Source organism: Acomys russatus, chromosome 31 (assembly GCF_903995435.1).
Source record: "Acomys russatus chromosome 31, mAcoRus1.1, whole genome shotgun sequence".
NCBI lineage: Eukaryota > Metazoa > Chordata > Mammalia > Rodentia > Muridae > Acomys > Acomys russatus.
Genome location: NC_067167.1, coordinates 10,409,257 through 10,434,054, shown reverse-complemented (window position 1 = coordinate 10,434,054; position 24,798 = coordinate 10,409,257). Strand labels below are relative to the sequence as shown.

General features: G+C 43.1%; 1 protein-coding gene across 1 annotated transcript in view; it reads right to left on the bottom strand.

Annotated features, from left to right (window-relative positions):
* The window catches only part of C31H12orf42 (chromosome 31 C12orf42 homolog), a 105,383-nt gene extending 87,999 nt beyond the window's left edge, over positions 1–17,384 (bottom strand). The window contains exons 1-3 of the mRNA XM_051172758.1: positions 17,380–17,384; positions 12,314–12,404; positions 9,005–9,154 (exon numbers count right to left, since the gene is read on the bottom strand). Coding sequence (XP_051028715.1) covers positions 9,005–9,154; positions 12,314–12,404; positions 17,380–17,384 — 246 coding nt within the window. The remainder of the gene's footprint in view (positions 1–9,004; positions 9,155–12,313; positions 12,405–17,379) is intronic.
* Between the last annotated feature and the right edge of the window lie 7,414 nt (positions 17,385–24,798).

Genomic DNA, 24,798 nt, shown 5'->3' with positions numbered 1-24,798 from the left:
ACAGTCTCCATGGTGCTTCCCAGGGGACCAGAGCCCAGCAGAACAAAGGCTCTGACAGAAGCATAATAGAAGACCTGAGGAACTGGTCCTCCAGACATAGAGTAGACGAAACATGAAGAAGAATCAAGAAAAGGATATGTCCCTTGAGCTAAATTTGGAAGCAGAAGCAAATGTAGATTTAGTGGCAGAAAAGAAAGGAAAGTGACTGTTGCAGAGAACAGGCACAGGCAAGTCTTTTCTGGACACCATACTGACCATGTGTTATCTGCTGAGAGTGACAGTAATAGCTCTGTCCCTGCAACAGCTCCCTGAACCCCCAACTAAGGTACTCCTGGGTATCAGCTATTTTTATCAAGATTTCTTTTGGAGCTGAGAAATCTGAAAGCTAAAGAACATCACTGTACCCCAAGGCAACATCACTGCTGAGGTTCTTCCTGTGGTGCCCTGGAGTCTCGCACAAGTAGTTCTGAAATTCTACATTGCGAAGCATAAGAGCCTTTATTCTTTAAAGGATCTTTACCTTTGAAAGACTTCAACTTTGAAACGTACAGTTAAGCAAGAAAGGCAGAAACTGGGCCAAGGAAAGCACTGACAGAGCTATTGCTAGCCCTTTAGGGTCCTAAATGAACTTCAAAAACTAAAAAACTGGCAAGACTTGGTTTGGTCAGTAAAAAAAAAAAACCTACATTCCAGAAAGATAGCCAAGTAGAGACATGGGCTGTGTGTAGTCTGCACTACTTTTAGGAGTCCCACTATGAATAGAGAACAAGAAATAAGACAGAAGCCAGACAGGGCAATGGGTCAAGTGCTGACTTTCTATCACCCTAAATAGAAAGATCTAGGAAAGCTTAGAAAAGGCGAAATGGGGGGAGGGGACCAGAGGGGAGGACGGAGGGTTAACACAATAGTCAACTTTAAATCCAAAAGCACCAGATCCCAATTCTAATCCTCTCCTCAAGGAAGACAAAAATCAGCTAAGTTAAGAAGATTTCAAGTCTAAGAAGACGTAAATATGATTCCTCTAGATAAACACACGGGGTCCAAGTTAACACAAATCACTGTGTGGAAGCCACAACTGAATATTCTTTGCCAAAGTCTGCTTAAATGGTTCTCTAGCAAACAGCCCTAACATGCCTCTAGAAATATCCCTTCCTCTGGCTGCGAGAAAACCCAAGAAATGAACAAACTATGTTATAGACAACCAAATATCAGCAACCTCATTATAAGTCATAGATCTTTTTTTTTTTTTTTTTCTTCAGTGTGGCTAGATACAGCAAGCTTACAATGAAGAGGCTGAGCAAGACCCTCAGGGGTTGAGGGGGTTCGTGAATCACGCTTTCTACCTCGTCCTGGGGTGACTGTTTCAGAAGAATCATTGAATGTCCAGGGACCAGCCAGTCTAGTCAAAAGAAATCACAAATCCTTAACTAACATATGCTAACTTTTCTTTGAGGAACAAAAGAAGCATCTTTGTTTGTTCCTCACCAGCAAACACCCAGCCATCTCAAAGGGGTCCTTTCACTAGCCATGTTAGCAGGGAAATTCAATTGTATTTAATTAAGTTCACCCCCCAACCCCAGAAAAAAAACTGCACACAGAAGCATCAAAGAGGTTATCAGGGGTCAGATGCCTGTCATGACTTTCTGACCCTCCCAAAAATGCAGAAGAAAAGATTGTGGTACCCCTGCTGGCAAGATGGGTTTCCACATTTGTGTCTCTCCCTTTCTGCTTTAATTTAATAGCAATCAGCACAATATGGCCACTTTTTTCTGAACAATAGTGTGGGCAGAAGTTAGGTTTAGAGCGCTGCAAGGGGGAAGACGGGACACAAGAGAGGCTCACTGTGGCTTTCAAAGCTCAATAAGAACATCACTTCCATACCCATCACACACACACACACACACACACACACACACACACAAATAACTTGAAAGTCTGTTTAACAATCATTGTGTTCAAAACGGACAGATGTGTGCCTCTGAAATCTCATATTCAGAAGCTATTTTCAATGGCCAGCTTCCCCTTAAATGCTTTTGAAGAGAGAGCTGTGCCTGAATAAGATTTCTTCTTTACCAGAAAGTAGTCTTGGGGTCTGGCCATGCATTTATCAGCTCTTTCACTTGAAACCCTTAAATATTTATGGTTCCTTTTTCTCTAAATTTCATAATTCTCCCCTTATGCTGAGCACTCATGACCCTAACCAAAGTTCTAAAAGTATTTCATCAAAACCAAACGTGAGTTAATTAAGCTGGATGTTGCTAAAAAGTCTTCAGTGTCCAATTACAAACGAGCCCCAGGCCTGGCACTTACTTCCTGAGATATTTCATGTTTAGGAAATGATATTCTTGAGTTATACACTTTTTTAAAAAATGAGCCTACAACTCCAGAGCCAGAAGACATCGTGCAGATGATGCAGGTGAGCATCCTCAGTGATGCTTGGCTCCCCGATCACATTCCCACTGCACTGTATCCAATCTGTAGTTAGAACATGCACAAAGCCCTCAAACTTCCTGTTTCCTCGGGCCCCTCCACCCCCAACGACACCATCCTCGTAAGCAAAGGTTGGAAACAGAACTAAAAAGAGACTTGATTTTGAGGCCCAGTGTCTCAAATTTTGATTCTAGTTCTGTAGCCAAGTTAGGAACCCAAGTTACCTGTTCAGGCACCCTGCTCCTGTAGAAAAAAAGGTAGGTGTCCCGGCCAGCATCTCTGACTTAAGATCTCTGTGAATCTGTGTCCTTTTTTTTCCCAATGGGACTGTTAAGTCAGATGGTTGAATCATCGTCGATGCAACTGCTGCCTGGAAATCCTTCTAAGAGTCCCATGAAAGAGCACAACACTGCTGGTGTGAGTTTTCACACCTTAGGCAAGTTCCAGAGAGGATGGGGAAATGACACAGCATCTACCCTCTTTTTGTAGCCAGTGCTTTGAAAAGAGTTGCAAGGGGGACACTAAAGTGAAGACTGTAACCTGGTTCCAGCAAGAACCAGCAGAGCAAGGATTACCAAGTGTTTGGGAACAGGAGGCAACTTCTGGAATGGCTCTTGCCTAGGGTTGAATGCAGCTGGACTATCACTTCGGATGAGCAAAGTAGAAGGCTGGACACTTATGTACCTTCGCCCTCTTGAAAGCAATTAGCAGGGTCAATAGTTCCTATGCTCTTACCAACCACCCTGTAGAAGAGGAACTGTGGTCTCTAGTCAGAAGAAAACAGATGCATAACTATGTAACTAGATGAGTTGACATGGCCAAGAAACAGTTACTAAACTAGGTGGAGTTAGACCAAGCCCAGGCCAGTAACTTTGACCATGGAATCAACCATAGTTGAGTTGTGCCCCTTCTCAGCACATTTGCAGGTTCGTTTGCTGTCTATTTTATCAACCCAAGATACAATCGCCCCATTTACCACAGAGCTGAGAAACCATCTATGTCTTTTGTTAATAATAGAATGCTAATAGGGGTATATTTCATCCTTTTTAAGTATTTACGCTACCTGTGTGTGTTGGGGGGGGTGTCTGTGTGTATGTCTGTGTCTGTACAAGAGTGTTCCACAGGCCCAGAGGCCAGAGACATAAGTTGGGAGCTGCCTGACATGAGTGCCAAGACCCAAACTTGGTATGTACTCTTAAGCACTGTCTTCCTTTTTATTATAGCAACTTAAACAGGCTATAACAATTATACTGGGGGGGAGCGGGGAGGAGAGAAAGAGAGAAAGAGAGAGAGAGAGAGAGAGAGAGAGAGAGAGAATTGCATATGCCACTTCTACTGTAACTACCATTCATAAAAAGCTTTAGATCATCTCTGCTGCTCACAGTCTGGGAGACCAATGCAGCAAGCACTAATTACTGTGCTCAGAGTTTGTTGAGCATAATTAAGTAGACTACACTTACACTCAGGCGTGTGCCACACCTGGACTTGTTGCCAAGGCAACAAAACACCACCTGGCACCCTAAGATAAAGTACCTGTTCTAGAATTCTTTCTTCAGACTAACATTTTAACTCAGTTCAAAATTTTAACCTTTGACAAACATAAGTAAAAAAAATGTTATCACTCAGAACCAAAGTGAGGAACACACTGAACACCAAGATGACTTCGAGTCAATTTTACTCACTTGAATGTTAAGTATATTCATTCAGCCAAGGAATGATGACCAACTAATGGTTCTGCGATGCAAATATAGGCTGCCTGCTTATCTAATAAGCTGTAATCCCTTTTCAGAGAGACAAAGTCTTCCCACCAAAGAGAAGTTTGAATGAGGGCCCAGCTCTGTTGGTAGAGAGCGAACCTAGCATGTAGGATAAGCATGCAGGAAGCCTACCCTGACTACAACAGGAGGAAGAGGGTAGCCTGTCATCCAGGCACTTGGAGGTGGAGAAGAGAGAATGAGAAATTCAGGAAGATGATCCTTGGCTGTGGTGTGAGGTCAAAACCGACACAGGCTGTATGAGGGGCACAGCTCAGAGTGTGTGTTTTGTGTGACAGTGGACTTGGTTTTCCTTTCCATAGGGTAGACGTGTTGTTTGTGGGGGAAAAAAAAAAACAAACTAAGCCGGGCGTCGAGGCGCACGCCTTTAATCCCAGCACTCGGGAGGCAGAGGCAGGCGGATCGCTGTGAGTTCGAGGCCAGCCTGGTCTACAAAGTGAGTCCAGGATGGCCAAGGCTACACAGAGAAACTCTGTCTCGAAAAACCAAAAAAAAAAAAAAAAAACAGACTAAACCCAAGAGTCTAGTATGCTACATTGTCTTTTCCTCCCTCTGGCGGGCCCAATGGCCTTTAGGACAGAATAACAAAAGCAGCCACTTACCAAATCCCCAAGCAGCACCAAGCATTTTATCCATGTTGACACATTTAATCAGTGTTTGGATGAGTATGGGGTAGACAATAACCATGGCAAGTAAAACTCACAGTGGTATGAGCATGCGTGAATAGTATTAATATTGTGTTTTAGAAATAAACTATTTGACCAATCTGAGGAAAAAGCAACTCTACCCAAAGATTAAACCCAAATATACAAAGACTAATGGGAAATAATGAAGGTCAGTTAATGGTATCTGTCTATAAAATGTAATGGAGTTATTAAATTCTCTCGCATGATCCTGACTACTCAGAAATATAACAAACGTTGTGTGTGCTTGGTTTCTCAGAGAGAGCACAGCTAGTAGCTAGTACAGCCCAGGGCACCATGATGCTCTGGTCACAAAGGCAGCAATAAACAGTCTACTTTTTTGAAAGACTGCTCAATAAGACTCCTAGATAAAACCTCATGAAGAACAAAGAAGGGGAGACTAAAAAAAAAAATAAAAAAAATAACAATGCAAGGGAAAATAACTTGTCCAAATTTGAAGCTGAAGTATTTATATTTGGAAAACTGAGCCCTTTCTTACAGACTATGGTCAAATCTTAGAAATCAGTGGCACAGTGGCACTGTGGCACAACCAAACTTCCATACAGACTCACTTAGTCCACAAATGTGCCACAAAGGAGAAAAAGCCACTAGAGAGCCTATGCCTCGATAACACTTCTAAGGAACGTCACCCAGGAGTGCACAGAGTGGGAGTAACTGAAGATATTACTGTCTGGTTTTCTAGGCAAGCAAGATGGCTTCCATCAAGCCCAATCCGATAAGCGGTGAGGCCATGAGTCATGTCATCACTGTAGTCCCTTAAATGGGACACTCACTCCTCACACTGCACTTGTGGAATAATGGTCCAAAAATCAGTTCAGCCTCTCACACATGACAGGCATAAGTAGATGTAGCTCTTTGCTTTGAGTTTTTATTTTATTTTATTTTATTTCCAGACGACCTTCTGCAAACTATGAGGGAAGCCTGTGTGACTCAGGCTGCACAGTAGCATATGCTTTAGGAGTTTAATTTGGTTATGAACAGGAGTAAATGTGCCAAAAATCCGACCCCAAGATATTCACAATGAGGGACAGAACACAATAGTCACCTTAAGTGAAGACTAATTATATAACAAGAATTCGCAAATTGCTTGATGGCGTTTTCTTGTGGAGACAGGCACAGCTGCCACACTGAGTAAGTGCCAAATTTTATTCTTTTCTCTCCCGTTTCCAAGAAGAGAAATCCCCTCTGCCTGGTGCGGGCTTCCTGGTCTTTCTCGGATGCATTCACATGTCTTAACAGGTGATCGCTGGGGCAACTTGGTCTTTTTCCTGGAGTATGTTTGGGCCTTTGCATGACTGAGAGTGTAAGGTGTACACAGTGTGTGCTAGGATGTCATTTGGATGTCTGTTTTGTTATAACTAAAATTTGTGTTCAATCAGGGGCATGTACATGTATTTAAAAACTAACACAGATTTTCGGAGAAAAGCGACATGGCTGTTTGGAAAATGTTTCTGATGTGTCCCAGTGTATCTTCAGCTGGCCTGTTGAGCTAATAAAACAAACATTCAGAATATATCAGAATCTTACATGAACCAAGAGGCTTAGTGCATCAGGGAGTTGGGGAGGAGTGGCAGGTAACATAGGCAGAGCTTCATACAGGAAGGTTAGAGATCTAGTGACAGACAGACAGACAGACAGACAGACAGACAGAATTGCTCCAGAGAAACGGCTGGTTTTCAATGGAGCCATGTAGGATCTTAGATCCTTAGATCCTCGTGGATCTAAGACACTTCTGAAGCTGAAGCAAGCACCCCACGTCTCTCCTGCACCTACCCACAAACCTGGCGTGAATTCACCCCTCTAACACGCCGTGCTTGCGACTACATGTGTCAGCTACCTTGAGGTCTGCTTTGCAGGGCACAAAGATGAATAGTATACGTAGCCCTGAGACAACCCACCTTACCCACTTTGTGAAAAGGATCTTCCATTCCCTACCTTGCGTTATTGTATTTAATCTTAAGTTCGTGACCTTGAGAACGGAAGTGACCTCTGCTTTAGCCTTCTGTTACACAGCCCTGGGCACGGTGCTGAGGAGCAAGCCGTCTCGTTGAGTTGGATATATAAATTAGTCTCTCCAACATTTAGGAGAAAGTCAACATTGAATATGAACCACAAACAAATTCAGTATAAATGGAACTTCTCTTTTCTGTCCCTGAAGTATGAACAAGACTGAGAGATTTTAACTGGAAAGCCCCCTAGCTTCGCTATGGCGACAGTCTGAGCGTTGGAAAGGACCCAAATCTGAATAAGTAGCTTGTAGCAATCCGGGCCTCTTGTTTTATCAGTCTCCCTCATTCCACCTTCCAAAAAGACCTGGGTTGACCTTCTAAAGGGTGCTTGAACTTCACACCACTCGCCCTGCTCAGGACTCACAAGGCTCTCCTAGCTCCTCCCACTGCCGTGAAGGGCGTCTACTCCTAGCTCCTCCCACTGCCGTGAAGGGCGTCTGCTCCTTTATCCAAACGACCCTCTCAACCTCAGCCACCATTCTCCCCCCACCTACTCTTCCCAAACTTCTCACATGCCTCTCTGTCCCCCTCTATTCTCCATGCTTTGCCTGTGTGTGGCATTCGCACTCTTTATCTGACTAATCATAATGATCCAAGACATATTTATTGACACTTACAGAGACACCGCCTGTAATTCTAGTACTCGGGAGGCTGAGGCAAGGTGATCACACTATCAAGACCAGCCTGGGCAATGCAGTGAGACCCTGTTTCAAAAGGCAAAGACCAAGAAAAACAACAACAAAGGCGTTAAAGGGATGGCTCCACAGTTAAGAGCACTGCTTTTCCAGAGGGCTCGGGTTCAATCCCCAGCATCCATATGGCAGCTCACAACCATTCCACAGCTTGTTCTAGGAGACTTGACACCCTCTGCTGGCCTTTGCAGGCAGCAGGCATGCTTGACAGCCACAGACATACATGGAGACGAAAACACCAGTACACATAAAATAAAGATAAGTAAGTAAATACAACATTTTTTAAAAGAACAAAGAGCTAAGTAAGTCTAGCTTTGAGCACTTGGACAACAGAGAGAGCCTCGCCCGTTTTTAGAATCCTCCCAATAAGGATAAAACTTTGTACTGATGGGACAGACTTACATAAGACTTAGTGAACAGGGAAATTGTGGAGTTGATGCAGTTATTGGGTAAAAAGATAACAAGTGAATAGAGAAAAGGTTGGATTGGTGAGCACTTAAATAGTAGGGTGGACAAATGAATGGTGTCATTGCGTAAGATTCGAGTGACAGAGCTACATGTCACACCTCACAAATGAACAAAATTCTGAAAAAGACCATTCATTATCTGTATAAATTCTGGGATAATCCAGCTTTGTTCACAAAGGTAGTTGGAAGTTAACTCTGTCCCTCTGTCTTATAACCAAGAGCTACGTATACGTGCACACGGAATTGTGTTTTAATCAGTGATTCTTAAGAACTGTGTCGCTAAATCCTCCTTTGAATGACTAGGAAAATAGTTTTTCCTCAATACTCATTGTTTTTCATACAGTAGTCTTTATATCTGTGGAAAATACAGGCCATAAAAACCAGACCCCCAGCAAGCTCGTACCGTGTTCTTAGGCACACACAGCATACTCTTGTCTACCTGCCATGACAGCTGGTCCCCAGCAACCAGCAGATCTCAGGGAGCTACTTTAAAACAGAAATGAGGCATGAGCCACACCGATGTGTTTTCTGCAGTAAGCACTAGTGTGTACACTAGCAACCGAGGACAGGCTAGAAACAATGCTTTAAAGGTGGCTGGAGTGACACGCCAACAAGGATGGGGGAAGTCACATAAGGCCACTTAGATGAAGAGATGTGAGTCACGGTTATCTCCATGGGATAGTCCCACTGAAAAGCTAAAGATCACCCTCTGGCCATTTCTACTCTGGATCCTCTCTGGTGCATACCTTGGCATATCTTGTCACACAGGTGCTCAAGTCCTAACATTAGTTTGTAATTATGTGTCTCATCTGAGAACTTTATACAAAAAAAAAAAAAAAAAAAAGAGTTCACTATAAAACTGTCCACAATTATGAATCATATAAAATTATGCTAAGATATTATACACATTGGGTTTGTTTTTCTCACCACTGTGACCAAATGCTTGACAAAAGGTAACTTAGAGGAGGAAGATGTGTTTTGGTCCACGGTGTGAGAGGATGTCGCTCCATCATAGTTGAGAGAGCCCGAGGCGAGAGCCGCTCCTGGGCCACAGTAGATGAGGGTTAAGATGTGTGGCTGTGTGGGCAAGCGGTCAGGAAGCACAGAGGAAGACAGCAGGCTGGAAGCAGAAGCAGCCTCTTCCCTCCACCCAGCCTCACCTACCTGTATACTGCGACTTCTCAGGACCGCACCCACCAGCTGGAGTGGTGTTCAATCACATGAGCACAAGGGGGCGCTTCACGCACAAACCGCACATGTATATTATATGATACAAAATAGTACATGTAACATAATATAGCATATACGAAATATGAAATGTTTTGCAATATATTTTAACTTAACATTGTGATATATATAATATGTAGCATCTATTGTGTCAAATTGTTTTTGCAAACCAAAGGACATGTTAAGACAGCTGCACTGTCCTTCCTGCCATGATCGCTTAGTTTTCCACATACATTTGAAAATATTTTTCAGTTTTTTACAGATTTCCTAATTAGCATCTTAAGTAACCTGGTTCTGTGCCCCTAGCTAGGCCTGTTATAGCCCCCCTAGCTAAGCTTTTAGCACAGGCAAAAGCAGCCACCGTGTTGAAGGTCTCTTTCCTCCTAGGGCTTGAAGATCGTGCGAACTGCCACTTCAGGTCGCTGAAACCGGTACCCTTGTTAAAACACCCAAATGATAGCATCCAGTTTGCACCTCGTGCTCTCTGCTCTTGGCTGCTCATCAGTGTCCACTTCAGCCTCTGTCGCATAGCGCCTCGCCTGCTGTAGGCTCCAACGGGCGGAACCCACAGGGGCTGGTGAGGGGTGACAGAGACAGAGGAAGAGATCATAAAAGTAAACTGAGGGGGCTTTCAAAGAGGGAGTTAGAGGGAGGGAGGGCGGGATCTGCAGAAGAGGAGGAGGCTAAGATTGCCATGTAAAGTGAATAAGTAATTTTTTAAGAGCACTTGAGCCAGGCGTGGTGGCGCACGCCTTTAATCCCAGCACTCGGGAGGCAGAGGCAGGCGGATCGCTGTGAGTTCGAGGCCAGCCTGGTCTACAACCGAGTCTAGGACAGCCAAGGCTACACAGAGAAACCCTGTCTCGAAAAACCAAAAAATATATATAAATATAAATATATTTTAATAAATTTAAAATTAAAAAGAGCACATGTTCTTGCAGAAAAGCCTGGGTCTATTCCCAGCACGATGTGGCAGTTCACAAGTGTATGTAATTCCAATTGCACAGGAGTTGGCGCCCTCTTCTGGCCTCGGTGGGTAGCAGGCATGCCTGTGCTGCAGACATAACAGCTGAGCAACACACTCAAATGCATAAAATAAATGCATCTAAACTTTTAATAATTTTTTTTCAAATCTGTAGATATCCTACTGTTGTATTATAAGGCAACTAACGGGTGCAAATGCAGTGCAGCTCAGTCTGAGAACGTAAACAAATCACACTAGAGATTATACACAATTTTTCTGATAATATATTTTTTTAAAGCAAACAGGACAAGGTATGTATCAATTTGAAATACTTTAGAAAACAAAATTGACTCTATGGAAGCAGCGAAAAAACTAAGTAAAATTTGAAAAAAAAAACAAACCCGGGAAAACACTGCCACCATGTTTCAGCATGGTTCCAAAGGTGACTATATGGAACTGGGAGATGAGCGAGAGAGCTACACAAGCGCTTCTGCAGGGGACAGGTTAGTGGCTAACGCTGTCAGACGACAGTCTTCCAGGAGGAGGGGCTAATCGTGATAAACTTCGGTCCTGTACTCCTGTCCTGTGTTTCTGACACACACTCATTTCAAAAAAAAAAAAAAAAAGGGATGGGGGGGCAGATCTTGTCGGTTAGAAATGATGTTTGTATCTCAAGTCTATTAATTGAAACCAGAAGCACGCATTTATGTATAATGAAGTTTTTTTTAAAAAACTTGATTAGATTTGGTACTGACTTATTAAATAACTTCTTAAATAAAGAGGGAAAGGAAGAGGTGTTGTGCTGGAGGGCAGCGATAGGATAAGTCTGGGTGGAAGCTCTATTTTTGGACAACCCCTGTTCTAGTCAAATGTTTAAATTCATTGAAATAAATTTGAGTCCTGTAAGGTCATGACAGGAAGAAAGAAAGAAAGAAAGAAAGAAAGAAAGAAAAGAAAGAAAGAAAGAAAGAAAGAAAGAAAGAAAGAAAGAAAGAAAGAGAAAGAGAGAGAAAAGGAAAGGAAATAGAAGAAGAAAAAGAAAAAACCCTCCAATTGATTTAAAGGACCTTACCAAGAAGGTTTGCAGTCCCTTTTAGAAGCGGACTTCTAAAATGGAAGAAAACCGGCCAACCATTCTCTGACTAAAGCACATGTTACCATAACAGCCAATTATCGCTCCGCAAATGCAATATCCCAGTTCGTTCTTGTTTACAAGGTAACAACGCGGGGCAGCGAGTTTAGAAAATAAAATGATAGGCTAGAAAAGGAAAAGCGTGGGGAGGATTTGGGGCTTTTTACTGGATGCCGGTCGTTTCATTAGTGGGTCTGCGTCCCCCGCTGGGCTCTTATTTCTAAGCCTTTTGTTTGGGATTTTCCTTTTAAAATGATATCTCCACGCAGACATGCACATCCGTGTAAGAGAACACTTTGCACATGTCTCAGAAACCTGTAGAATGGTCCCGGAAAGCACAGAAATCTTTTTCAAAGAAAAAAATAGGGGGGGGGGGATAAAATGGAATTTTTCAGGCTTCCCTAACAGTTGGGGCGGGGGAGGGGGGTGTCTAGTGGCTGAAAACCTGCTCCAAAAAAAAGAAAAAAGAAAAAGAAAGAAAGAAAGAAGCCTGTAACTGTGGCGAAAGAAAAGACACTCCGGTCCTGATAATCCTGGCAAAATTAAATTGTAGACCTGGGAACATTAAAAAAAAAAAAAAAAAAAAAAGACACAACACCCTTCAAAAGAAAAATAAAACAATGCCCCCCAAAATAGGCCGGATCATGTGGGTCGCCGCATACTGTGTGTTTCCCCTGTAGCATTTCTTCCTGGTTACTGTTGCCAGGGGACACCTGATGCTCTCATTACATATGTTTGTCTTTCACATCTACATTCGAGCCAGTTCCCCCTCCGCCCCCCCCCCGCCACCACCCCACCCCCGCTTCGATGTTCCCAGAACTGTAACAGAAATAAAATAAATAAATAAATAAGGAATGGACCCCATTATCACACAAATACCTACAGAGCAGAGGGAGAGACCCCTGGGGCTCACCGTGTTGTCCCGGGAAGCACTGATGCCCTCGCCCCCAGGGCCTCTAGCCTTTTGTGGCAGGGTCAAAGCCAGGACCTCAGCCGAGTACCCTCTGTGAAGAATTAACAAGTTGACAATTTGGACCCCCACCCCCCTCAGCCCCTGGCCCGGCCTGCTTGAATGCTATAAATAGAGACATCTGGATAGGGCCTTTCACCGCAGTAATTGAAAACGAACACGGATCAAGTTCTGGCCTGTTGTATTCATAAATCTTGAGGCTTAATTACATTAAAGGGAAATCTAGGGCCCTGCACTATGGAAACTGCAGGTTCCATTGGCCGCTTGAATCATGAATCTTTAAGATAAGTGTTTTTTTTTTTTTTTCTTTCTTTCTTTCTTTCTTTCTTTCTTTCCTCATCTTTAGTAGAGCTGAATGGGAAACTTTCAAACCGGCCTTCTAGTATTAAAGTGCCAGAAACCTTTCAGAGAAGATTCTGGGTTCCAACAGGAAGCTTTGGCTGCACGCTGCCGCCGCCAGTGGCACCAGCTTCCTCCAGGCAGATGCCTGTGCCAGGGCTTAAAACTAGACATATTTTTGTGAGTTACAACAACATACTTGACAGATATTTCAAATATGTCTTTCCCCACAGCTGAACACAGAAAGTGTGCATCTAGTTAAATTTTAATGAGTTTCAGAAAGGGCAAAAAAAAAAAAAAAAAAAAAAAAGAAAAGAAAAAAAAATCCTAACTATAATAATTTAAAATTCCAAATGAAGTCAGAACGCTCAACATCCTATTTAATAACAAATTGAAAGCCTGTAATCCCAGCACTCCCAGGAGGCAGAGGCAGGCAGATCTCTGTGAGTTCAAGGTCAGCCTGGTCTACAAAGTGAGTCTAGGACAGCCAAGGCTACACTGAGAAACCCTGTCTCAAACAAAACAAAACAAAACCAAAAAAGAACAAATTGAGAATTACACCCCTAGAGGGACCTGCAGACATTTTATAAACAACCTATGATGGAATTTCTTTGTTGTTCAATGTAACTACACACACACACACACACACACACACACACACTTCCTGAAGCTGGATTTCAGAGTAAGTACATAGCACTAATGTTTGTACTGTTTATATCCTTGCCTTAATTTTGTATGTGGTGTGACATTAGGGTCACTCTGACTTGTGAGGAGGAAGAATACTGTGATCCCTTGCACCAGTCACCCTGCAGAACCGGAGCCCTGAGAGTGCATCTCCAACAATATCAGAGCCTGCCCTGCACATAGTACCACCCTGGGTCTCGTACATCACGAGTACATAAAACACTGTGCAGGGGACCTGCAAAGGACTCTACACGTTGGGTGGGATCTGTGCACTTGGAAGGAATGGCTGTAAGTTCCTCCTGCTGTCCTTCTGCCTCCATACCTTTGCAGATGCTCCTCTCTACCCCCCCCCCCAAGGTCCCTCCTAACTCCCCCAAGCCCCCCCCCCCCGCAACACACACACCTAAAATGAATTATTCCCTGGGAAAACGTGCCTAAGGATGGGACGAGAGAGCAACCTAGTTAATATTTGCCCTGAATTTCATCACTCAAATGTGGTGGGAGGGGTTTTACAGTGTGAAGATTGTGTTGATGCCATGCAAACACGCTGACCAGTCTTAAGGTACAGAAAGGAATCTGGGTAGCGGTTACAAGTCTTTGGGGATATTCTTTCTTTCTTTTTTTTTTTTTTTAATTGTACTGGCTTCTTATTGGGCCACTCCATGTTTGGTTTTATAGAAGATAGATAGATAGATAGATAGATAGATAGATAGATAGATAGATAGATAGACAGATAGATAGATTAGGGTTGGGGAATGACTCGTGCCTCTGCCTGCATGAGGGGGTCCCAGGACAAACCCAGCACTTCTGTTCTTCTGTCACCTGGGTCCTGAGAATGGAATTCAGGCGGCAGGGCTTAGCAGCAACTGCCTTTTCCTGCTGAGCCATCGGCCAGTCCGAGCTTCACAGTTTAATGTTCCTGTTTAATTCAATCAAGCTTTTTACCCAAAACTTAACAGAAATTTGTGATTCTTTCTCTTCTCCACACACCAAACCCTCAAACTGAAACTTGGCCGTGAAAAAGGAAAGGCGAAACAACAATTTCAAGGTAAGTGGTTTTAAACAATGCTCTCCACAAGTAATCAAAACCTCGTTGCCTCATCCTGCCCCACGTGCAAGCTTTTCACTCATTTCTAAATGCAAGCAGCTTTGTAGAGCTGCCACACAGAAGCAACAGCCTGAAAGGCTGTGAGCAGAGCCCAAGAGAGCCTTGGCTGGTCCTAACCGATTGGACTTGTTGTGGGAATGCCCTCAGAAACCGAGACAACAGACAGAGGTCTGGATGGACAGAGGTCTGGACAGACGGAGGACTGGACGGACAGAGGTCTGGATGGATAGACAGAGGACTGGGCGGGCAGAGTTCTGGATGGACAGAGGACTGGACAGGCAGAGTTCTGGATGGACAGAGGACTAGACAGACAGAGGACTGGACAGACTGAGGACTGGACAGACAGAGGATGGGACGGGCAGAGTTTTGGATGGACAGAGGTCTGGACGGACAGAGGTCTGGACAGACAGAGGGCTGGACGGACAGAGGTCTAGACAGACAGAAGTCTGTACTGACAGAGGTCTGGAAACCATGTGAAGCAAACCCCAGCAAATCTCCAATGGGCCCTTTTCTCTTGTCCCCTGTACTGTGCAAATGGGGCAGTTCTGAAACCAGGAAAAGTGCTGTCCAAGGACAGGAATTCCTGAAGAAAAAGGCAGTAACGTTGATTCTGTTTTAAATCAAGTTCTCTCTTAATAAAAATGCAATTCTGATTCTTTTTGTTGGCTTATGTTTCTCGAGATAGGGTTTCTCTGTGTAGCCTTGGCTGTCCTGGACTCACTTTGTAGAGCAGGCTGACCTAGAACTCACAGCAATCCACTTGCCTCTGCCTCCCGAGTGCTGGGATTAAAGGTGTGCGCCACCACCACCCAGCTATTTTTTTTTTTAATACTTTTACTAAAATTTCCACCAGATGCTTGTTTCCACCTTGCTTCATGTCTTTCCTAACTTATTCCAATGTTGACATTTTATATCCCTTCTATTATAAACCTCTGTAATATAAACCCGGTATCTGTGAATTTCTCTGGGTTTTTCCAGTAAGATAGTGCTCGCCACTAACCATAACAATTGTTTTCTCACGGCTGCCATTTCCTGACAAAAGCAGAGATGTGACTGATGGGGTCTGCCTCAGAGGATGGCAGTCTGTGGACAATGGTCCTCTTGAGCACAGGGAAACACAGCTGTGCAGGTGGAAAGACTGCTGTTCTGGGCACCCATGACCTTCAGTGGCCTGAGGACAAGGTGGCTTTCCTGGAAAGTGCTCTCGCCGATATTTCAGTCTGGCAAATGGGTTCCAGATGATTCTACCCTTGCCCCCTGTGCTGTGATCTGGGCCAGCCTTCTCTCCTGTCAGAAGTTCCCTGGGTGCCCTGGCACAAACATTTCATCCCTATTCTAATATATATATATGTATCCTAGATTATTTTCTCACAAATCATATCGCATGCACTGGGATTAGAGAAAGTGGGTAACTTACACAATAATAGGCATTTCAAAATAGGGGGAGGAGAAATGTAATTTTTCAAATTGTTTCAAAGGGAAATTGTCTTGGAAACTTCTCTCCTTCTTTCTCAGTCATTCATTCATCCATCCACCCAAGCAGCAAACACTTTTCTAAATGCTTATGAGGGTCCAGCCTTTGCCCAGGGTACTGAGAACAAAACAGCAACTAGACAGAGGCTAACAGGAGCTTCGAGGCTAAGGATGAAAGAGGATTGCAAGGTGAAGATGAGGACCAAAAAAAAAAAAAAAAGTGAGGAGCTGAATGCACAGGCTGAGTGTGTGGCCAGCAGCTCCCGTGTTTTGGAATAAGCTACTAGCAAACACCATGAGCTTCCTTTTTCAAACACCTAAGCGGGAGAGATTAGCCTCATTGGCCACTTGGTCATGGTAATTTTACTGATCATCTTGCCGCTGAAACTAAATGGCAGCGGGCAGAAGTTCCATTCTACAGAGGAGAGGGGCAACACAGGAGGGATAGGACACTGTTGCAGACACAGCCCCAAAGCCAGGGTCCTGGCTCTCTACCATCACTATCCGTAAACCTTCGCAGCCACTTGCTAAGACTTTCTCTTCCATCTTGCCACCCAGGAAAAAAAACAAAAAACAAAAAACAATGCATACCAAATCTTATGCAGAACTACATCCCAAGATGCTCTTTGTGGCCCCCAGTGGAGAATTTTCTCTTTAATGCTGTTTTTGAGTAACTACTTGTGTTTTTATGTTCAAGGATTTCCAAGGTTCGTATTTGGGGTGGAATTAATAGGTCATAAAAAAAAAATTCTGCACGCACTGATATACAGCATATAATACCTGTTTGCTCAAGAGAGATCCGCAAACTTACATAGATATGCTGGACATCCCACGTCCTGACCAACATTCTACTTAAATCGCCGTGTTTCTTGGCTACGTGACGACTGCCCTCATATCCTTACTGGCCACCACTAGCATAGACTGTTCGGTAACAAGTTTTTGTGAGTCTTTTACCCATGCTGGTCTTGATATGCTTCCTGGGCACCAACTCTTCTTAGATTCCTTCTTTCTGTTCCCTCTCCCTGGTAGAGTCCTATTGATTTTCGTTTGGTTGGGTTTTGCTTCAGTGCTTAAATAAACAGAGCTGATTCCTCATGTACTCCACCTATTTGAGCCCGGGGATCGAACTCAGGTCACCAGGCTTGGTATCCTGGGACCTTCATTGACTAAGCCATAAGTCCTGTATTGTCTTCTTAAAGATTAACAGATTCCCATGTTATGTTTAAGTCTTTTAGCGTGAGGTAATTTGGTATTTGAGTCTACGGTATGAGGTAAGGGTCAACTTTCCTTGACCTGTGAGGTAATCAGCCATCCTACCGTTACTTATAGTTTCATTACCAATCCGTAATAGTAATAATGATAACATCTATGCAAAGCAGCCAATTCATGCCTGGGGCTGGCTTACCTCATGTTAGCCTCTGTTTTTACATGGCTTACATGTGATGCCCTCTCTCTAATGTGTTCTGCTATACAATGCAAACTCCACCACGCAGCAGGGTTCCATACTTAGGGCTTTCTCTTCTATTCCATTGAAACACTTCACTATACTGGCCTTTTAATTGCTACACATTTCTAATAAATCCTAACATCTGACAAAGCAATTCTCCTGAAATTATTTTCATGTAGGAGTAGCTTGGACATTCCTCACATGCAAACTTTGGAGGAATGCTTTTCTAGGTTTTTTTTTTTTTTTTTTTTTTTAAAGCATGTACATTTGAGTGGGAATGCATCGAGTCTAAAAGCAATGCCAACACCAGTCATCAATGTAGCAGTGATAATTATGAATCTTCCATAGGAACGTGTTTTAATTTTTCATGTTTCGGGTTTTGATGCACCTCCCATGAAACCAAGTCTTGACTTTTAAACTGTGATTAATTGCAACTGTCCACTATTTGGGTTTTTTTTTTTTTTTTTTTTTTTTGACTGACAACTGGTTCATTGAACTTTTCATTTTCAACCTTGCTTTTTTGTTTTGTTTTGTTTCAAAAATCTCTTTTCTTGCAACTTGCTTTTTAATTACATTAGAGAAAGGAAATTGCTCTAACAGCAAGAACCTCAACACATGCAAGATATAGAAATATTTAAATGCCTAAAATCAATTGCATCTTTCTAATAGACTACCAATAACAACAAAACTAAAAGTAGCCTGACTACTGTAGGATGCACTATGAAATTAGAAATTATTTGGATAAATGTGAAAAAAAAATGGAGGAAAAGACTTCCTGATAGTGAAAAGGGTTTTAAAATTATATAAATATAAGAAGTTGTTTTTAAAAAGGAAATTCTTAAATCAGTAAGGTAAAGTCAAAATACTACTGAATGTAGCTTTCTCAAGGCCCCAGGGCAAAAAGAAAAAAAGAAAGCTAAGAAAAAGAAAAAACATTGCTTAATAATTTTTAATGCAAACAAAATTAGATGACTGTACAACGGAGAGTGATAAGTAATATATATAATATATATTAGATATATTATATATATATATATATATATATATATATATATATATATATATATATATATATATATACATATATATAATAAAGAAAAAAATCCTGCTGGTACTCCAATAGAAATTGGCAGTGGAAATCACATGGCTCTCAAAAAGATGGCAGTGCGCAGCTAAGTAAAAAACTGAAGCTACAGGAACGGAGACAGGAACAGTCTGTTGATCTTGTGAGCTCCCTGCATTGCTGTGGTTTGTGCTGTTGCTAGGTCTTTAGTTGAACAAGGCTCTGAAGTTCCCCAGAGCTGTCCTCATCTTGGTAGCTTTCCTTCTTTGCATACCAGAGACCTCTGCTGGCCAACCTTAGCTTTGCAGCCTGTGGGCTGGGGAGGCTCTCCCACCCTCCCTGGATGGTACTGGCCTCCAATCACAAGAGAGAGATCAGTAAGGGCTGCTCGAAATCCTGTCTTCTTCTTTTCTTTTCTTTTTTTTAAGATTTATTTATTTATTATGTACAGTACTCTGCCTGCATGTATGCCAGCTGGCCAGAGAGGGCACCAGATCTCATTATAGATGGTTATAAGCCACCATATGGTTGCTGGGAATTGAACTCAGGACCTTTGGAAGAACAGACAGTGCTCTTAACCTCTGAGCCATCTCTCCAGTCCGAAATCCTGTCTTCTTTCTTTCTTTTTTTTTCTTTAAGATTTATTTATTTATTACATAGACAGTGTTCTCCCTGCATATGTCCCTGCAGGCCAGAAGAGAGCACCATATCTCATTATAGATGGTTGTGAGCCACCATGTGGTTGCTGGGAATTGAACTCAGGACCTCTGGAAGAGCAGCCAGTGCTCTTAACTGCTGAGCCATCTCTCCAGGCCCTGTCTTGCTACTTTTAAGACTGTCTGAGTACTCATCACCTTTGGAGGAAAGCGTGACTCTATCAAAAACACCCCTGGAACCTCAGCATTCTTAGGTTCAACAGCTTTGAATGACAGACAGGTAGGTGGCTCTGGGTGTTTGTTTGTTTGTTTGTTTGTTTGTTTGTTTGTTTGTTTTTCCCTGCTGCTGCCTCAAATCCCATTTGGTGTTTATTTTCAGATGATGAGATCTACTCCTGGCCATGAAGGGTGAGAATATCTGTCTCTCTGTGCTTTCCCACCTATGCCAGCCCTGCTCACACTTCAGCCTGTCCCCCTTGCTCTTCAAAACCTCATCTCTAGGCCTCTCTTGTCCTGGGGCTGTGGTAGGACAAATAGAGGTTCCTTGACCTGCTCTTGTTGCAGATCTCAAGACGTTATATGAGTAGTTCCCGCTCATTCACAACCTTCCATCTTAGGAGGTGAAACATTCCATCCTGCAGGGAAGTTCCTTAAGCTCAGGAAGTAAACAAAATAGCTTCAGGAACTCCCTGAAACTAACCAGATCTACTAGGCCCCTCCCTACGAAGCATTTGTAAGTAATAAGGCCTAGTGAGAGTTACTCTCAGACAAGACCAGCAACCTGGAAGTAGAGACCATCTGAACGGCATAGAGGAAACAGACTACCCAAGCTGCTAGGAAAAGGCTCAAACCAACTGAGGCACCTGGAAAGGACATGGTTCCAACCTTTTGCGTTGCCTGTAGGTAACGCAGTGCACACCAGCTTTCATGAGCTGTCCTCAGTGCTGGGGTGAGCTTTGGTGGGTCAGCTTTGAATCCTTTCAGCTCTGTAAGCAACCTTTTATCCATATTCCTGTGAGTAACTGCAATAAAATTAATTTTGGTTCACCAAGTTGGCCCGTGGTGGTATCTATGCTTTGGGCTTCTTCATTTTCCTGTCTGGAGTAAGTAGATGTTTTTTCATACCACAGGAGTAGTGTCACCCAATATAAGCCCCAGGGTAGCTGGGATTTTGAAGGTGATTATTCAATTTTTTATCATTGTGGAGGGGTACACATGGCAAAGATCAGAGAACAACCTTATATGCTGGTCCTCACCTTCCATTTTGAGACAAGGACTTTTATTGTTTAGCATGGTACATGTCAGGCTAGCTGCAAGCGTCTAGGATTCTCTCAACTTTGTCTCCCTTCTCACTATGGAAGTGCAGGGACTGCAGAGATGCAGTGCCATCCCTGGTTTTACATGAGTCCTAGGAACCCAGTCTAAGGTCTCCATCCTTGCTTAGCAAGCATTTTACCCACTGAGCCATCTCCCTCACCATCAGTTTCACTCTCTCAAGATGGCGCCCAAGCACTGACCACCGCCGCCCCCACCGCCCAGGTTATACAGAGTGGCAAATGGTAATCTCTCTCCCTGTAACCCATTTGAAGGTGTCACGGTCTTACCAACACCTACAACTGTATTTGAGGCGTGTTGAGGGCTGTGGGCTTGTCCTGGGGTAAGCCTGCCAGACTCACTTGGTTCACCTTTGGAGGGGATCTCTGCTTTCTTCCAAACAGAGACCTCTGAAGCAGAAGCTGTGTTCATCTGACTCCTCTGGGTCCTCAGCCTTTTTGTCTTATCTGTTGTTTTATTTTTCCTTTCTTCCAGGTGACCTGTTACACTCCCTTGGTGGATTTCTGAGACTCTGCCTCTCCTCACTACCCCCTGCTCTTTGGAAGAGTCTATTTTTTTTTCTTACTCTAAAACATATTCCCTATAGTTCTAGCTTAGTCTTCTGTTTGATGAGTTCCTTGGCTAAGCCACCTTCACTTACCTGAAATATATTTAACACCATGGGTTTGGCTTAGTAGATTTGTGTTTAGAATTTTGCATCCATGCTCTGTAGACAGTGGGGTTGTGCCAAGCATGGTGGCGCACACCTTTAATCCCAGCACTTGGGAGGCAGAGGCAGGTGGATCACTGTGAGTTCGAGGCCAGCCTGGTCTACAAATTGGGTCCAGGATAGCCAGGGCTACACAGAGAAACCCTGTCTCGAAAAACAAACAAAAAGGCAGTGGGGTTGCCCTTTCGTGTTCCTTGTCTGAACTACCCTTAGTGTCGAGACCATTTTCCCAGCATCCAATGCATTGGTGGGATAAATTCAGTGTTCTCATGCCAGTTTGCCAATGTTTTAGATCAAATTCTTACACTAATACTTTCTAAAATGTTCTATAACTTTTAACATTTGTCTTTGACTCATTTCATTATAAAGCTTATATGAAACCTTATAATTTAGGAATGGGAGGTCTATCAGTTGTCTGTGCACTCACAGTGGTGTTATACATCAACCATGAAACAGCGCCAAGGGATGTCGCCAGGAAACCTCATCTCCTGCCATACAGAAGCCAGTTTTGATGCAGCCTCATTATTCCCAGAGTGTTCCCCCAAGTACACTGTTTCTGCTAATTACTTGTTCTGCACACCGGTTTTGCCATGATTCCTGGCTTTGCCTTTTGAGGTACATTTAATTTTTCATCAGTATCTTAATGTGTCCTTGGACAGGGAGGAATGGTTGATTCCAGACACTAAAAACTTTCCCCATCTACTAGAAAGTTAGAGCCCAGAAGTCAGTTTGAAATTTACTCTTTATCAGTCTACTTTATCTAAGATTGGTGGTGCTGCCTTGTACAGCCTACTCAAGAGCTTGTGCCACATACACAACTCTACCCAACAGCAATTGTCAAAAATTAAAATACACACACAGCTGGGCATGGTGGTGCATGCCTGTAATCCCAGCACTCAAGGTGGCAAAGGCAGGTGAATCTCTGTGAGTTCGAGGCCACCCTGGTCTACAAAGTGAGTCCAGGACAGCCAAGGCAACCCTGTCTCAAAAGACCAAACATGCACACATGCATACACACACACTGCCATTGTTTCTAGGAGGGATCCTTCCAAACCAACATTGACTTTAGATACCTGACTCTACTATATGACAATGCCCTTAAGGGTCGCAGAAGCTCTTTTTTGAGGTTAAAGGTTCTATGTGGCACCACTTAAAGTCTCTCATGTCAGTCTACATAAACAGCCCAAAAGTATCAACTTTGAGTTTATGCATTTAATTCCGGGTTCCATTTAGCAAGAAACCTTGACTTAACGGGGAGACTATAGAATGCATTTTATTTCTAAGCTAGCAATTCTGATCTCTTTCCATGCCCTCCACATTTTGCCGAAAAACCAAACAATTCTTTCTTAACCTCTGCTTCATCGTGTCAGACTGTTATCATCCACAATTTGGGGGCAGCCATCTGGCAGTCCCAGCATTCTGCCTGAGAGCCCTTGACACCAAATCCAAGTGTCTGCAGGTCGTCTTCTCCCTTCTGACTTACACAGGCAAATGTTATCATACGTCATTAATGCCCACACTCTAAGAACAATGTTTTCTCCATCATTTTCTGGCTTTGCCACCAGTTCGCTTCCTGTAGTTGGTCTTTACTACTCTGTGAGTGCTTCTTTTTCCCACTCTCTATCTGCCCCAGTTTTACCCTCTATCGTTAGATAGGAGAGAAAGAAGGATAGAGGGGGAAAGAAAAAGAGATCCTCGGATCTAATTTATTCTTGTTTCTTTTTTGTGCACAACTACCAACAAACCACAACCAACACCCCCCCCCCCAATGAATGACCAACAACCACCAATCCCCTCTCTTGGTGCCCTTTTATTTATGTACCCTCTGAAAAGTTCCCAGAATTCCAAAGGTCACACCATCATAGAAACTTATCTGCAGCTGGCAAAACCACATCTCTGCTAAAGCACGAGGCAAATCATCATCAGCTGCTGCAGACAGTCTGAAGTAATCCCCAGAGCCCCACGCCTGGGATTAAAATGAAAACATTCTCACAATATTTCTGTGTTTTTAAAGAAACCACCATTCTGGAATTCTCAGTACAGCTCACCATTTCTCCAGCCTCTGAAAATCACTTGGAAAAGCCACACCACATATTTCCGGCTTTTGCATTGCTAACACCCCACTTCTGGATAACTAATTATTCCGTCTGTTGACAAAGCCATCTTGAAAGTTAATGACTGCAAGCAATAAGCATGACTCCTTAACTTCTAAGTCTAAGACTCAGCTGGAAAGTCATATGATTTAAACTAGGCGTGCTCGGCCTTTTCTGATGGGTCTGCGTGTTGAATTCTGGGAGTCATCTAGGACGTCCTTATTTATCTGCCTCACAGCTGGTTGGCTATGGAGTGAAATGACAAGGGTGACCGGGTTACATGCTTTTCACATTCAACAAGCCAGCCCAGGCCTTCACACACGATGGGTCAGGGGTTCAAAAGCTGTGGAAACCTCTCAAGGCACTGGCTAAAAACCAGAGCATCACCATTTCCAGGGCCATCCCTTCCACTACCTTCCTATCACTATAGTAACTGATGAGACTAGCCCTGATGCAAGATTAAGGAAGTAGGCACCACCTCCTTGAGGACAGGCCAGCAAGCCATTTTACAAATGATAAAAATTTAAGGAGAAGTGGAGAACTGGAAATGCAGAGTGTTCGCAGTCAATGGGAATATACCAAAGTTTATGCATACCTTTGCATAAGATTAGAACGGTCTATTCCTTGTATTTACAATATAACTTTTCTGTAAGACTGTGCTGAACTCAAAGGTTTAATTTCCTTTCAAAGTACTTATTATAGTGTTAGCTACTGCATCTCATGACCATAAGATTGTCTGGATTTTCTTAGTGTTTTATAAAAAAATTTTGTGTAAACACTTTTACATGTTCTGTTTTTCATAATATTTTCACTTTAATTGTTAAGTTATTGACAAGTTCGTTTTAATCTTCTCATATTCCATTCTGAGTTCTTCATGTACAGTAATGCCTCTTTTCATTTCTAATTCCATTTGCAATGCATTTTTAATTGTTATTCTTTCAAGCTTAGAATGACTAAAATAAAAAAATAAAAAAAATCTTTTAACAACATTTCATTGTTTTCTACTAGAAAAAAAAATCACTTGCAGAATACCCTCTTTTAAATCTTCTTTTTATATTGATGGATTGATTTAATGAGTATGTGCACCAAAGAAGGTCAGAGGACAACTTGTGGCAGCAAGTGCCCGCACTCAGCTGAGCCATCTTGTTGAACCACAGCATTCTTTTTTACATTTTCATAGATAAGCTTCCACCGCTAATACCAACTAGGCTTCCTGTGCTTCCTACACAGCACATTGACTGCACACCAGTTGCCCTATTGACAGGAAGGGGTCTGGTAATACACACAAGTTAATGGAGGCAACTTCCTTAGTCAGACATCAGCAGTGGGAGAAAACAGAAACAAGGGCGGGCATGGGAACAGGAGGGATCTGGTTGGGGGAGGACGAAGGGAGAGAGCACTGAGAGAAGCAGCTGCAATGCATGGGGAAGGGGGAGCATCTCTGGGATGAACTAGAAATCTAGGGCAATGGAAACTCCCAGGAACCTATGAGGGTGATCCTAGCTAAGATTCCTAGCAATT